Here is a 16,750-nt window from a genome sequence, read left to right on the forward strand (position 1 = left end):
TAACCATTTCTCTATCTAGTACAGAGTCATGAGGATGGCTTTTAATGTGCTGCTCCAGTTAGTGTTCTTTGTAATGAATGCTTCTAAATTTTTCTGATTGTTTTTTAACTTTAGCCTCAGAAGACACACACGATTTCCTATTTCAACAAAATTTAATGCAATAGATGTAAATTTTTATACTCTATCCAAAGCTAGACAGAAATGGTGGCTGGACTTGTAAAGGTTTAACAGGACCACTCAGAACATTCAAGTCCCTGGATTTCACTGGGCTCTAAACCAACATGTGAAAGGCTGACTCACAGATTTCTTTCTGAACAAAGATGTGTACACCTGTATCAGGAAACAAAAGCAAAACCACTGCAAATAAAATATTTGTAAAAGGTTAAAACATTAATGCCCACAGAACCCAGCAGACTTCCTTTTCACCTTCCAGTCTTTCTGAAAAACCCTTCTTTAGCAGGTGTGTACACCGAGGTTAGACTGCAAACTCTGGGATGGCAGAGAAATATCTTCCTTAGTTTTGTGAAGGAGCAGGATCATCAGGGCTGATCAATAATGCATAGTACAACAGCAAAGAAGAATTGAGAAGCCAAGTTTTACAAAATGCCCATGGAAAGTAAAAACATCCCCACTCCAGCCTAAGGGTTATTCTGGCTGCAGAAGTAAAACACTCGGGTAAAGTAAAACCTTAAAGAAATATCAGCACTCACATCCTACGTACTACTGAATGCAATATCAAAATAAGACCCTCAGAGAAATTTTTTTTCATTTATTTTTAATTTGAGAGTCAGAAGGTCATAGAGCAGTGTGCTACTGAATTGTAAACCTTGGATGTGTTTATACATCTTCTTTACTATTTTGAGCAAAATAAAACAGATCAAAGTAGCTTATAAAATAAAACAAAGCTCCAATTTTTAGAAGCCATGAAAAGGAAAATAAGCATTTTCCAAACTAATTTGGCTTATGTGCATGTGGCACATTAGCATTCAAACAGATTAGCAGCTAAACAAAAGTCAGTATGAGAGCTCAGGCACTTGTCTCTAATTCATATTCATGTTCAGCACTGCACAGAGCCAAATTAGCTAATGCCATGCCTGCCTGCCATGCCAGGGCTGCAGGCAGACGGCCCTGCCAGAGGAAGTGCAGAGGAGGGGAGATCTGCACTGCACTGCAGCTCCTCTCTGGAGCTCCTTATTGCCCTTTACTGCAGGAAAGAGCACAGAAAACCTGCTTTGCTCAGAGTTCTCTATTCTGTGTCAGCCAGGAGAGCACGCTCACACCAAGGAACAGGACTGTGGGCTGCCTTTGGTCCATCAGGCTTCTGCTCTGAGCAACAGCTGCTGCCCTGGGCAGAGCTGATGGAGCCAGCCAGGCTGGGAGTCCCTGCAGCCACAGTGACCCTCCTCTCCTCCTGCCACACTGCCCATCTCCCTGGCCTGCCCCCCAGTGCTCCCAGAACAGCACCTCTGGGGGAAAAAGAAACCAAACAAAAACGCTTGACAAGAAAAAAAAAAGGTAACTTCAAAAGGCCATATAGCAGAAAACACAACCAATTCAATTCAAGAACTTAATTTAATTTCCCAGTGCTTTTACCAGCAGAGGTCAATTTTAGGAGATTTTCCCTTTGGCATTACAAGTTCTAAGAATGGTGTTCACTTGCTTCCCTCACATGTGTTGCAGGACATGCAGATGTCCTGGCTAATGTGCAAGCTTGGCACAGGAACCCAACCCTTCTTCCATCCCAGAGCACCTGAAATTTTAGACCCAAAGCATTTTTTAAATTAAAAATACACTAACAAAGTTAACATGCAATAAAAGTAAAATTAGCTCAGTTACTGCTGCCAATAGACAGTCAATCAGTGAATCAGAACATTTATTAAAACACAAAAATAATGACTAAGATTTTTAGTGTGTGCTCCTGATTCTTCACTGGCTTCTCATCTTTAGGAAAGCAAGTCAGCCACGGGTCTGACAAATACCACAGCACATAAAGCACAGATCCCTGGCAGCACTGTGAGCATTGGAAATACCTGGGAGAAGCACCCTAAAGAGTCATTATGGATCTGCAACAAAAAGTTATACAGATATAAAACAGTCACAAATGAGGCATTGTTTCTTCAGTCTGATTCTGGCATCATATTTTGATAGTCTCTTAGCAATGTATCTATCCCAAGACACATTAGATATTAAATTGCTAATTAAATAATTAATTGTTATTGCTCAACTTCAAGTTCTGCCATTTAATCCAACTGATATTCTAAAATAAAGATTAAACAGTGAAAATAGTCACTGCATAGATTGATCTGCAAGGCTGGGACACACCACACACAGAAAGCACAGGAAGCACACGTAGCCACAAGTATGTTTTCTTGGGTGAGAATGTGATCAAGCATGGATCAAACCTTCAGCAGCAGGGTCTTAAAATATAAAATCTACACTGATTCTTCACAGTCTCTATCCATTCTGACCTCTTGAACCATTTTAAAATGAGGGAATTTGCACTGACTTTACCAGTACACAGCCTTTCAGATGCACTGAAGTTAAACTACACCATCTTGGAAGGGTTGTGAAAAAATAATTGCTGTGTTGTCTTTATTTTATGTCTCTATTCCTCAGCCTACCTTACTTGCAAACGTAGTTGCAATTTAGCTGCTTCATTAAGTCAGATCACAGAATACAGAGATTTTTCCCTTGAAGGTGACACAGAGTTTTTTGAGGTATGAAAGCCTAGCACAGAATCCCTTACTTTAGACCATATGGTTTCCAGCTAAGTGTTCCTTTATTTTGGCTGGGCTGAAACATTCTTACTGAAGTGTCAAATTGTGACTTTATGCAATGTCTTTTTCAGTCCTCAAAATGCTTTTAACTTTCCTTCAGACTGTGAAGACAATTCTTGCTAGGAAGAATTATATTTCCCAAGCTATGTACAATGGCACAGGCTCAATACGAATTCAGGTTTTCAGAAGAGTAGGAATTGATAGGGATAAAAACAGCAATAAATTTCTAATATCTAAAAGAAACTTAGACACGTAATTATTTTCCCCTGCACTATTTCATATTTCTTCAGAACAAGCCAAGCTAAATAAATCACAGTAAAACTATCCAAAGCAATTTGTTACCTTAAAATAAGTTTGTCAGCTATTGCAATAGACAGTGTTTTATTGCAGATTTCAAATCACCATGAATGACACCCCATACATCATCACCCAGGAGATGATGGTCTAAGTGGGACTCCTATGTCAAAACCTAAGCTGTCTCTTGTCTTTGTGCCCAGGCTGATCTAAGCTTTTAAAGTGTTCACTAGCTTAATTCAGTATATGAACAAAACCAAAGGAATTCTCCCTCTGCAATGGTCTAAAACTTATTCATGCAGTTTAACACCCTGAAGGCTTAGACTATTTTGTCATATCTCATAAAATGTCCCCAGACAGTCTGCATATGGCCTTCCAAACCTACATTTGTGGGATGTTTACTGACCTCAAGACTAACATTTATCTTTAATACTATTAACAATAACCAAATGCTGATACAATCCTCTCACTGATACCAGACAGATTTCGAGTTGATTAAATGAAAAACTCATTTACTTCAGAAAGTGTGTGCAGAAATCTTGAAACATGAAACTGTTCCCAACTTGTCCCCCATGCTCTGGGCTGTTATTAACCATTCCAACTCCTGCTGAGGCCCTGCTAACCACGGAACACAAACACCAGGTACTACAAACAGAGTGGTTCTCAAACTTTTCCTTCAAATTCAGATAATACATTCCTTTGCAACCAACCAATTTTGCCACACTTCTCAATGCAAGGATACTATTTGCTCTTATGTTTATATAAAAGAAGTATTGCATGGCAAGATTAATTCTTCCAGCACAGGAAGAAGGGAAGGGAAGGGAAGGGAAGGGAAGGGAAGGGAAGGGAAGGGAAGGGAAGGGAAGGGAAGGGAAGGGAAGGGAAGGGAAGGGAAGGGAAGGGAAGGGAAGGGAAGGGAAGGGAAGGGAAGGGAAGGGAAGGGAAGGGAAGGGAAGGGAAGGGAAGGGAAGGGAAGGGAAGGGAAGGGAAGGGAAGGGAAGGGAAGGGAAGGGAAGGGCAGAAAACTATAGGAAGAAAAAGAAAAAAATGCTCTTAAAGAATAACCATTCTGGTTCCTTATTCTGTAACAACCAGGGGAAAAAAAGTTACGTGCATCCCCAAATTTTAGAAATTCCTTGTTCCAAAGAGTCATACGAATAGGGAACAAAATCCCATTGAAAAAGAGGCAACGAGAAAATAACTGATTTTTTCCTGCATGTGGGGAATGGAGAAGTCTTAAGTTCCCTACAGGAACAAACATGCCTTTTTTTTGCTAAATGCAGAGAAAACCCAAGGCAGAAAGGGCAACCTTCAAGTATAAACATTTGGTGACCCGTTTGACTCCCATAGGTGAATTTCTTGTTAGAGAAAACATACAGATTTACAATAAAAACTTATGACCTGCTAGCACATGGATCACTTAGCACTTTTAAAACATTTAAGTTTTATACATTTTAGAGGACACAGATTCTGTTATAAACATTCTCATGTTTTGAAAACTGCAATACACCATTTTTTCTACCATCTCTACACAAGTACAATAGGCAGAGTACTCTGAGAAGCATTTCTGCCTGGAAACACCAAGCCAAGCTGACTTCAGAAGAAAGCAGAGTAGAACCCACTAAATATAGGCCTGCATTAGGCAGCCAGACTAACAATGTTGGCTGCCTTCCAGAGGAGCACTCTGGCTCTCCAGACCCAAAGGGAGCACTGTGATTGCATGCAAGCAGGGAGCAGAGGGACGAGCACAAAGTGGGAATAATGCAGAGGGAAAAAAAGCCAGGATTTTAGGCAGTACAGCAGCACTTCATTTTTAATGGAAACCAAGTTGCTTACTTTCATTTGTGCATTAATACTTTCCCCTCCTTTCTTCTGGTTTGAACTCAGCTAGCTGAAAAGTCCAGCTGCTCTGCACAGAGATTAAACCTCGGTGGTGTCTCATTAAAATGTACGCACCAATCACATCTGACTGAGGTGTAAGAACAATAAAAGTTGCTCTCAGCCGAGCTGAGGTTGTATGCAGAGCTCTGTTCCTTCAGGGTATGCAGCTGACTAAAGTTACTGGGGCCTTGGGCACCAAAATAACTGAGTGGCTTAAGAGGGAAAACACTGGCAAGCAACTGTCTCACTTCATTTCTACCTCCTTGTTCTTTCCCCTTTGGCAGTGTCCTTGGGAGGGCTGGCAGTTCTGAGGAGTCCTCTTCTCTTGCATTTGTCTTTCTGTGCCTGACTGAGCTGGGCTGGTGGCTGTGGTGAAGTTCAGACAAAAGAAGATCCTCTGCTTCTGAGGGGAAGAAACCTGGGGAAGCTTTCTTCAGAAAAACCCAGATTCTGCTGACCAGCAGATATCTTGCTCCATAAAGATACCTAGGGCTCAGAAACTGAAAGAACTACAGGGAGGAACCTGCCAGGTCTGGGTGACAGGTTGTGAAGATGAGGGAACTAAGCATGACTTGTCAACCATAGGGAAAACATTTGTAAGACCTACCTGCAATGAACAGCAGGGGCAAAACCTTTCAAGAGAAAGTAAAAGCACAGTGGACAACTGACCCTAGAAGAGGGGGCTGATAATTTCAAGACTGGAGTTGATAATGTCCTAGAAACAAGGCTGCCAAGGAGAGGAGCAACTTTGTGTTGCAGCTTTGTGTGTCTCTGGTGGAGGGAAACTGAGGCAAGCATGGAACAAAGGAAAGACTCAGAGGCAGTTCCCTCGCTACAGCCTTTGCTGTGCTGCATCTCATCTCCCTGCTGTAACCCACTGGCATTAACTTAAGCACCATTTTACCCACTTGGATATAAACATATTCAAACATCATTTACTTAAAGTATCACTAGGCAGAGAATACAGAGTCATGTCACTTGCTTCTGTATGCAAGTCCAAACACTGTAAATTCCTGCCCAGTTTATATTCTCATTTCCTCTCTGTCCACTCTGATGTGTTTCATCCCACACTCCTAAGGCCACCTGGGGGTATCTGAATTAACTGTGCTAAAGCTGAGTAAGTTCTGCCTTGGAAAGTCAAGCCCAGTGGAAACGTCTTGCCCATCCAGCTCACTCCTGACCAGGAGGTTTGCCAGGACCAGGAAGCTGCAGCACTGCAGCATCAGCAGTAGTTCCATACTAAGCCAAAACTGTAGCGTTCAGTAAATGTCACTCTCTTGCTGAACTGTTTCCAGACAGCAGTGAGGGATTTGACCATTTCCACAGCATGTTGAATAACACTGCCTGAACTATTCAACAAACACCAGCAACACTTAATATATATTTCTGGCATTCTCCCAGCTGGGTTCAGGGCACAAGAAAGGGCCAACCCTTCTGCATTCTGGCTCAGAGGTTTTCTGCAACATGTAAGTTTAGTACTTAATAACCTTCTGATATTCTTCTGGTCAAAAAATCATTCAGTTTCTCAGAATTATCCAGTATTCAGAGAATAAAAATATGGCAGCTTGTAGAAATAAACTACAGTTTTTAAAAACTAAGCTGTGTTATATGAATACAATAATGAGATAATTGAGATAATTGTTTCAATACTGTCTTTAAAATTAACGCAGGTAAATATCATTCTAGTTGTGGTTCCCTCTTCTCTCAACATGGGGCTTTCTAACACTACTCTAATTTATCCTCAATAAGCAGCTTCTGACCTTGTATTGCTCATTTTACCGATTAAAAACTCAACTGTTTTACTAGTGCTGCGGGTACCTAGGCTGAAACACAGCTGCATGTAAATTCAGCTTGGTTCTAAATCAGTTTTGTGTGTTCTACGAAGAGAAACAAATGGCTGCCAAGAGATCCCACCTTCCTTTTATCTTCTGTATGAAATCGTATCTTAGTCCCCTTCCAGCTTAATAAAGTAGTAATTCTATCTAAGACATATACACCTTTTCTTATGGTTAGGTCCTTCCCTAACTAGTTTGAAGAAAAAAACCTCCAAAACCCAACACCACCGCCAAAAAACCACAAAACCTCCCCCCTCCAAAAAAAACTAACCCACCAAAAAACCACCAAACCAAAAAAACCCCACACCACAAAAAACAAATAAACCAGAAAACTCCCAAGAGAGTGTAATTTCTTTACTATGGAAGAAAAATCCAGTATGGAAGTATTTCCCCAACTCTCCCCTGATTAACAGCAGCAATCAGTGTCTGAGCTAAGGCGAGGGTTTCGTGTGCCAGGAGGAGTAGCAGTGCATGGAGCAGTCTGCAGGTACACATGTACAGTAGATTGAATAATGCACTGACTTGAAGAAGTGCAGAAGTCAGCAGCCTTACAAGAGACTTGCAGACAGTCCTCCTTTCTAAACTCCATCACCAATTTTTCATTTACAAAAGATCAGATACTTCACACAAGCTGGCAGTTGCACACAGAAACATATGTTCCCCCAGACAGCACATTATCATTTTTATTCCTCTTACATGCAAGCTCTCCCCAAATGCCCATTCAGTGCTATTTTCTACTTACAATGAAATGAGAGATTTCAAGCCTTTGAATGCATCAGGTGCAATGTCGGTTATTTGATTCTTGCTGATGTCTCTGTAAAGAGAAAAAAGGATTAAAAAAAGGTTAGTAAACAGGAATCTGATGAAAGTATTTTAGCTGTAGCTTATTGGAAGAACACACCTGATATAAAACCAGAAATAAATGATCATATTATTTCAGAGAAATGATGAACTATGTCAGGGTAGAGATAGGCAAATTCCAGGAAGGATCAGAAAACATCAGTCAGTATGACAGACCACAGCCTCAATAGAGAGCGCGCTTCTTAATATTGTCTTTCATTCTATGGACATGAAAAAAAAGGTTTTTATGAAGAACAATAGCGGTGATAAAACCATCCCAAGACCCATTAATACTGGAGATGGCTCTGCCACCCTGTGGGGTGGCCCTCAAGCATGAGGAACAGCCCATGCCAAAGCGTAAGGGTTGTCTGAATGTTTAAATGCAGGCATGGAAGGCCAACTTTATAACAGTACAGAGGATCACGCAGACTGCCCAGCCCCTGATCCCAAAGCAGCAACCAGTGTCCATGGGGAGCTCGGCACTGTTCCACTGGGGTCTGGGCTTTAATGGCCTAGAGAAAACAAGGAGCTCAAAATCTACCATGGCCTGGATTTGGTGAAGTTTTCAGACACTGGGGAAAGCTTTCAAGCATCTGAAAGGGAACTGTGGAGCTCTGAAGCCAGCAGCACTGTGGGGACACCCAGCGTGCTGCAGACCCTCTCAGGGAGCCCACAAGATTCACCCTTTTGGCTACAGTGAGAGTGGGATTCAGTATTGCCTGCTGTATTTTTAAAGTAAAGTGTGTTCCTGGTTTGGAAAATACTCTTCAATTTGAATCATAACCAGCCAACAACATGAAGATAAATACAGACTATGCCACGGGAACTTTATACAAGGAGCCAGATTTACTACACTTGGCACTCAGGTGCTCAGAGCTGGATGCCTCATCGTGACTGTCACTGTCATCCAGATTTTCTGCCCGTGAGTTCAACCAGGTGCTGAGCTGGAACATGACTTTCAGCCACCTTGCTGCACTCCCTGACAGCTGACATCAGCTTGTACCAGTAGCATCCAATCTCTTCACTGATAGCTGAAGCAATACAGCATTTCATGTACATCTTCACTGATATTTCCACTGGGGCACGTGCTATGGATCCAAGCAGACTCTAAATAAACATGACTTGAATGAGAACTTACTAATCAGAAAGTAAGGAGGTTTTCCATTCTCTACATCTTTTGAGCTACAAATTAAGTTGGTTAAAATTTCAATGAGTTCCTCTAACTCTTTTCAAATCTAGCTATATAAAGTGGGATTTTTTTGTTTGGTTTTCTTGGTCCCTTTCTAAGGCTTGATTCTTTTTTAAAGCTCATAAAGAATTGCTCTGACAACATCCTGCCTAGCAGGACAGAATTCATTGAAGGTTTTGGTTTTGCAGCTCAACTTACAGCAGCCAAACTTGCCACCGTGAAAGTAGGAATATGTATTTTTATTTTTATACAGGTTTTAGTGAAACTTGTTTAGACTGACTGCTGCTCTTTATCTGTAAGCAGAAGTATGAAATGATCGGTCCTGTGTATTTATTGAGGAATGTATTAAAATCTGTTAAAACCACATGAAAGGTGAGTTTGCTGAACAATGACAAGCATCTGAAAAGGGGCATCTAGTTTTTGAAAGATTTCAGCACTGTTTTACTGATTTGCTACGTCTCAACCTTTCCATCCTTCCTCTCTCCCCATGTCTGGACGCTAATGAGTGTATAACTAATGGTGCCTGAATGTGCAGAAATGTCATGCTGGGCGACGACACTCACTTCATGCAGATGCACTACAATCAGCATTAGAAGATAATTAGACACATTATTTCCTTTCCATTAGAGCCCAAGTTCCACTGCTGTTGGATAAGGAGGTTCCATCTCCTTCTGACTTGACTGAGAGAAAGGGATTCAATTTTGTCCTTGTATTTTTGTTCCCTTTGTTTGGCCTGATCTGGTAGGATTGCACTACTCTGTGTTTCATTTACATCAAGCCAGAGAGAGGCTTTTCTAAGCTGCACAACTAAGACAATTTAGATGACATAAGGCTCATTTTCATGGTTTAGGGTATCTCTGAATCACTCAGGTGAAGTGTGCCTCTTCAACTGGAAATGTAATAAAATTATTAGGATTCCACTCAGGCAGGGATGACATCAGTCACCTCATACTCCCTCCCTGCACCTCTGACAGCACGGTGGAAATCTCTGAAAAGGCTGTTGCACACCTTGGAGGGTGGCTGTGCTCAGTCACCAGTGAGGGACATAAATTGGTTTTGACTTTGTGCCAGGGGAGCAAGGATACCCTGCAAGTTGCTGAGTAACACATGACTGTATGGCTTAAATATCTTCACTGTAAAAGGTTTTGAAACAAAACAGATTTATTTTTAGATGCAGCCAAATGCAAAACTAATAGCATTGGCTGAATATTCTCTTTGTTGACTAACATTATTAAAAACAGATTACTCGATTATCTCTAACATATAAAATGGACTGGAAAATGGTTCTCATTTGACAAGAGTACTCAGCATAATCCATGTCATATATGGTTTAGTTTTTAGAAGCTGCTTAAAAATGTAGCAACTCCACAGAGCTACTGGGAAGCCTGTGAAATCTCAATGTGTTTTCTGCTAAAATGTGGTAAAATTAATCTGACAACATGAAATGCCACTACAAGCATCAGAGCTAGAGAGGTGCAACCACATCTTTCAAAGTTATTCCATGTACTTGGTTCTTACTCTTGCTCTACAAACTTGTTAGTTAAAAGCCTCAGAAGAGCAAAGACAGGAGATGTGGGCAATTACGATTAAGTTCAAGACAAAATAGATTTCAGCTCCTTTACTAAAACTCAATCACCAAAATAACTCTCCCATCCTGGAAGTTGTTGAAGAGACATTCTAAACAGCAAACTTCAGCTATATGCAAGTATAACACTTGAATTAATATACATTTTCTGCTATCATCTTGATCTAATAATATCAAGTCATATCAAGATTATATTGGACAAGTGGACCTAATTTAATAATTAATCTCAGTTATCCAATTAGTTAAGGAAAAGAAACTTCATTATCTTGCAGGAAATGCTCAGTAAAAAATCAAAATACAGAGAGTACAGAGTTGCAAATGAGGACTATTATCACTATCTTACATATTTATTCACCAGAAAGAGAAAAATACAATACCATTTACAGGGTTATGCTAATACTATCCTCTGAATGATATAAAAATATTATTATAGTAGTTAATAGCAATAATAACAACAATTATATAAATGTTCTTCATTTGTACCCCCAATATGGCCTCCATTAATTGGATTGACAATCTTCCTGCTATGGCACTGCTCATTGAAATCAAAGTGACAGAAATGAAGAAAGGCCAACAACTTCGGTGATATTGAACATATCCTTCCTCTAAAGGAAAGGATGGATGATTCTTTTGTTTTAAGAGATAATCTTTTCACCAAAGTACATTTTTGTGTTAACAAATCTTGAAAAGATGGTGTCAATAATCTCTTTAAATACTGAAACAAATGTCCTCAATGAAACTATGTGTAACAGAACTGTTGCTCAATTCAGAGCCTCAGAACAAACCTTTAACAAGGAGACAGGTGGATAAACAAATGGCAAAACATGTTTGTTATGGGACATTCTGCAGCCCAAATACCTGTCCCAAGTTCTCCCACAGGATCCTGTCGCATTAACTAAGCTTTGGCACAGATCATCTGGCACAATAACTTATTATCTAATTATGAGTTCAGATCTCAATGAGTATGCCAATTATACCCCAAAAAGCTGTTAACACAACTTGCTAATGGAATTCTGCTGTGAAATTCTAGCATTAATCATTTCACATAGGAAGTGCTACATTGGATTGGGCAGCTAGTCCCATTAAAGAACTTTTTTTTTGGTCAACTCCCATAAAACTAGGGTTTGCCAATCAATGAAAAATGAAAAGACAGTAAAACATTGCAAAAATCTAAAATTAGTCACACCTTAGAATTTAATAATAAAAAAGTTACAAGTTAGGTCACTGAAAAGGGATCCATCATTATTCACTGAAATTACCGTCTTACTATCCAATACAGTACTTCTTTAAAAATACATACAGCTATATTGAAAGTGAGACAGAAGAATAGAGACCATCTAAGATTGATGATTTGACCTGTTAAATATTAAGATCCATATTTACAGCTCTTCAGCTCTAGGAAGTTTGCTAAGTTTGGACTGGAAAACACAGCAATTTTGCCCTAAAACCAATGGTATGGTGAAAGCTCATTTCAGTTTCCCAAAGCATCAGCTATCTGATAATCCAGTGTCTTCTGTGAAATGAGCTGACAGTGTCTTAATTCCAGTGTTGTTCATATCAGAGAAGACCTGCAAAGACACTTTTTCATCAGCATTAGCACTGAGCTACAAAGCCTGAATGACTTCTGGAAGTTACTGCTCTGGTGGCAATGTCAATTATCTCCATACTGTGCTGAAGTAGGGGTAACCTGGTTTACCGTTGTGTCATCGTGCAACTGCCACATCATCTCTCATACATCACTCAAAAATGAAAGAAAAACCTGACTGGGGGAAGGCCCCATGTTATCTGCATGACAGCACTGCTACACATCAGGATTGTTTTTTTTTTAAATCCAAAGCGAAAACACAAGGGGTAATAAAAGAAAGAATTATCTGGGTATCTACTGGTGATTAAGCAACAGAGAAAACAAGCTCCAGCAGGTTTCTTTGTTTTCCTCTAAACAGTCAAACCATTTCAACATCAGGACATCAAAGGCACTACAAAAAAATCCTCACTGCTCTGCAAGAATGTCACTCCTGCTATAACTGGGGTCAGCCACCCTGACGTGCTGCAAACAGGCACCAGAACGGATGAGAAAAAAAAACAGAACTTCAAATCTTTTCTGAAGAAGCAGATTTGAAGTTTGAACAGACTAACAACTAATTAAATCACATCGTTTATAACAGGAAGTGAAATTAAGCATTATTAAGGATTTCATGCACTGTTAGGCATCCTGAACCAAATTCCATTGTTGCTCACTCTCTGAAGAGATGATTTATGCAATCCCCAGTGATTTCAACACAGAATTGACGATATGTTTCTAAAATGAAGATATTGAACTTGAAGCGAGAAGATTCATGATTGCTCTTGCATGTTGGTCTTATTAAAACTTACATTCTCTTAAGCTTCTTGTACTGGGTGAAAGCTCCAGGGGGAATGATTTTGATGAGGTTTTGTTCCAAACGTCTGAAAACAAACAAAGCAATATACATGTTAACTACGCAGCTACAGGACAGGAATCACATTAAATACGACAGCACATTTTATATAAATATAAAGCAATTTTACAGGGTTTTATGCAAAATGTGGTTTTATTTTGAAGTCCACTAAATAGAGAAAATACTGAGAAAATGACTTAGAAAAATGAAATAATCTCTTTGGTTGCACTAAATTGGTATAGAAAAATGCCACAAGCTAAGGAAATTGCACTTTTAAGGCTCATGGAATTAATAAAGAATAGTAGGCATATTTTAAAGTTAAGGTAGAAAATAGAAAATACAGATGCTTTCCCTGACTAGCTGTTGTAAATAGAATGTAGCTATCTAAACTGAAAGTTAGTCTAGGCTGTGACAGCTTAGTAAGCAGATTAATAATAAAATCAGACCAGTTCAGGAGCAACAACCTGTGGGAACATGCTAAAAACCAAAGTGAATTCTCTGCAAGATGAATTCAGATTTTTAAGAGGGTGGGGAGTATTTATGTTAAAACAGTAAAAAAAAACCCTGCATCTTCCTATTCCAACTACCAAATACTGAAGTTTTTCTAAAATATGGTCCAGACTACATGAAAATGCTGCTGGTTTTATTTCCAAGATTTGGCTTGAAAGAAGTATTCTTTATGAAGTACCATAAATGCGTGTATCACTAACATAAAATGTAAGCAGCTTTAAGATACTGCACACAGTAACCACTGAGATTAATTTCTGTTCCTTCCCAGTAGTACTTTTGAGTATTTGTCAGCAAGTTCCCTGAATTCCTGCTATGAGGAATGGCTTCTCCTCAGATGAACTCTAAATGTTTGTCTCAATTAGAAATGTAAAAGTGGATCCTCAAACAACAAATTCCACTGACCATGGTGGAGCTAAACTTCTACTGAGTTGGGACTGAGACCAAAATGTGGTTTTACCTTGCTCTTAGTTATTATTGAAATGTTGTGTATTTTTTTCCCCAAAGTGTCATAAAAAGCAACAGTTTAAATAGTAAAAAATCTGTGGTTGAAAATGGCTTAGAATTGAAATACAAAAACATATTGGAATGATGGAATGATGCACTCTAGTCATTCCAAGTTGCTGCAGCAATGCAGAGGGGAGGAAAAAAAATTTAGAACCAGGAATGGTGATAAAGTGAAATGGGAGAAGGGAGAAGTAAATCAAGGTTTGTAAAGTACTAGGGAATAGTAGAGAGCAAACGTGCAAGCTCTCTATCCCTCTGGTGATCTGTGCTTTCATAAACAAAAGAAAAAAATCCCCTTGAAAATAAGATAATTTGCCAGTTCATTTATACTCTAAGAAGCTATTTAAGTACAAATATTTTGATATTTGCTCAGTCAACTTATACAGCCAATGTGCTCGCCCTCTTTTATTTCTGTAGCCGTCTATTTTTTAAAGGTTGTGATCAGAGTTAATTCTATTCCTTGTTTTGTGATTTGAATTAGTGTCTGAGATTTCCCTTCCAGTTGGTCTAAATATAACATGCTTCATTTCTGGCAAGTCCACAGTGAAATGCAAATTGCTGTGAGCTCCAGCACGCCACTATTGTTGGGTGTTTGTCACCAGAATTAGCAGCACACACTCTTCCCATAAAGGCTTTTTGTCAGCTTGCCAGTCGGGTGTTTAACTCCTCCCAAGTGTTTCTGTGCAGACACTTCTAGGAACAAAAGAGGGTCATGCCTGCCTGATTCCCTGGCCCTGGGGATGGAAACTGCGAGTCCACCCATCCTGCACACCGGGGTAGCACAGCAGTCCTTACAGGGAAACCCAAATACAGGGATGTGGGGTGGGATGTGGGGTGGGATGTGGGGTGGCGGGGGACACGACGTGTTGCTTTTTACAAGCAAAATTCCGAGGCAATTTTAGTGACTCAAGGGTGGAAATACACACAGAATTTTCTACCCTTATAGGGTGAAAAACAAGTCCAAAATTGGAATAGCCACAGGTCCCAAGTAATAAAAAATAAAAAATAAAACTAAAAAAAAAGTACATTTCTAGAAAAAATGGAGAGGAAGACTGAAACAGGAGTTATTAGAGAGTTGCCTTCTGAAGCTACCTAGTGAACTCTTCACCCTCTCCTACAAAATCTGGAGCAGATGGCCTGCACAGAAATAGATGGACAAGGCTCTTGTCATCTGCTGCTGTATTTTCACCGTAGCGCCTGACAATTTTTTCTTCCATGAAGCCCTTTGCAAATGAAGGACTAAAGACTGCACACAACACGTTCTGCTCAGTGCACTCCACCTTGCAGATGGTACCACAGGAGCACCACGGGCTCTCTTAGGGTGTGTTTGCAGGTGGGCTCCAGCTTGGGCACAAAACAGAGCAGGAAGGCCAGTGCTGCATTAACTAAGCCTGTGCTTTACCAGAATGAGGGACTAATCCAACTTCTATTTACTTTTTACATAAATGCATGTTATAGAACGGCAGACATAGCCTGAAAAACACAATGCAGTTACACAAGTAAAATAACAGAAAACACATTGTTTGTATTAATACTTCACTCTTTCACCTCATCTTAGCCTATACATGACAAGTCAAATACAGCAGAGGATTAAAAATCTCAAGAAACTCTAGGTTCTGCCAGAAGGGGTGTTGGCAATTTGAGGGTGATGAAGGCTTAATTAGAAACCATATAATGGGAAACTGCTCTAGAGGTGCCATCTTTGAAATAAAGTCAAAACCAGTACTCTTCCCTAATGTTGTCATTTTTTCCTCCAAAAAGTGAAAAAGTGTAAAATGTACAGCCATATTTTATATCAGATAAGATTACCTAGATTACCTAGAACACGACCTTTGGAAAATTGTGTTTTTATGGTCTATCCCTGTACTATGGAGTGCTGTCATACACTATAACCATCTGTGCTAGTGCAAAGCAACATCTGGGATTTCATTTTTTTGAGGGTATTACCAGATTATACTATAAAATAATTTTACAATACATTTGAGAAATCTGTACAAGGCACACAGTGCTAAAAGGCTAAATTTTGATAATTTAAACTACTGTACCCCCTCCCATTTAAGGTTTCTTACAACTCAATAAAATTTTTCTCGATTCTCCTGTGGTATTTCATATTCAGATCTATTTAAGAGACTCACCAAGTGGAATTCACAAAACTGATAAAATGAATTGGCCATGTTCAAACTCCCAGTGGCTTTTGTTCCTCCTTTGTTCCCCGTGTGGTCATGCCATGTCGCCTGCTGCCAGCTGAGTGCACATCTCCCCCCTCCTGACACACAGCAATGCTCTGTCTGCCTCTCCGAGCTTTATTTTAGAGGCTTTGACAACAACATCAAAGGACAGGAACAATTTCCTTTCTCTTCTCTAATATATCATCAGAGATTGGAAAGTATGAGGGCCCAGGGGATTCAGATCCACTTTTTCTTGTAATAACATGATGCTAGGCAGGATAAAGTCCTCCTTCTTCCCACTTCTTTTAAACGACTTTGCAGCAATGAGAGCAAAAAGTAAACATATCAGAGAAAAAAAAACTGTAACAAAACAAACACGGGGAAACCATGAAGGTAAAGATGAAAAACTATCCCGGGGTGAAGAATAAGCACTTAGATTCCCATGCTAATCCATCTCAAAGTTCACTGAGGTGCAAATCTTTTCATCACTTCCTCCTGTGGCGCCTGTATTGCTCACACCCAGGATGGCAAAACACAAAGGATAAAAAACTCTGCTTAACAGGGACTTAGCAGAGCCAGCTCACACTCAGGAGTGATGAAGCCATTCATCTTGAAGAGTGATTCCCCCTTCAGAGTTGGGGAGACAGACGTATTAATTTGGGCCTTAACTATCTTCCTTTCATTGAGGGAAAGAAAGAATTTGTTATTTGGGTCTCTAATGGAGCAGTTTGCTAGCAATTTTCCCATTTC

At 39.8% G+C, this 16,750-nt stretch overlaps 1 protein-coding gene across 2 annotated transcripts in view; it reads right to left on the reverse strand.

Annotated features, from left to right (window-relative positions):
* SLIT3 (slit guidance ligand 3) overlaps positions 1 to 16,750 on the reverse strand; it is a 486,134-nt gene that overhangs the window by 141,801 nt on the left and 327,583 nt on the right. For both annotated transcript variants that reach the window (XM_048319827.1, XM_048319828.1), the window contains 2 exons: positions 12,775 to 12,846; positions 7,530 to 7,601 (listed from right to left, as the gene is read on the reverse strand). In XM_048319827.1, the coding sequence (XP_048175784.1) occupies positions 7,530 to 7,601; positions 12,775 to 12,846 (144 nt within the window). The remainder of the gene's footprint in view (positions 1 to 7,529; positions 7,602 to 12,774; positions 12,847 to 16,750) is intronic.

This window comes from Corvus hawaiiensis, chromosome 15 (assembly GCF_020740725.1).
Source record: "Corvus hawaiiensis isolate bCorHaw1 chromosome 15, bCorHaw1.pri.cur, whole genome shotgun sequence".
Classification (NCBI taxonomy): domain Eukaryota; kingdom Metazoa; phylum Chordata; class Aves; order Passeriformes; family Corvidae; genus Corvus; species Corvus hawaiiensis.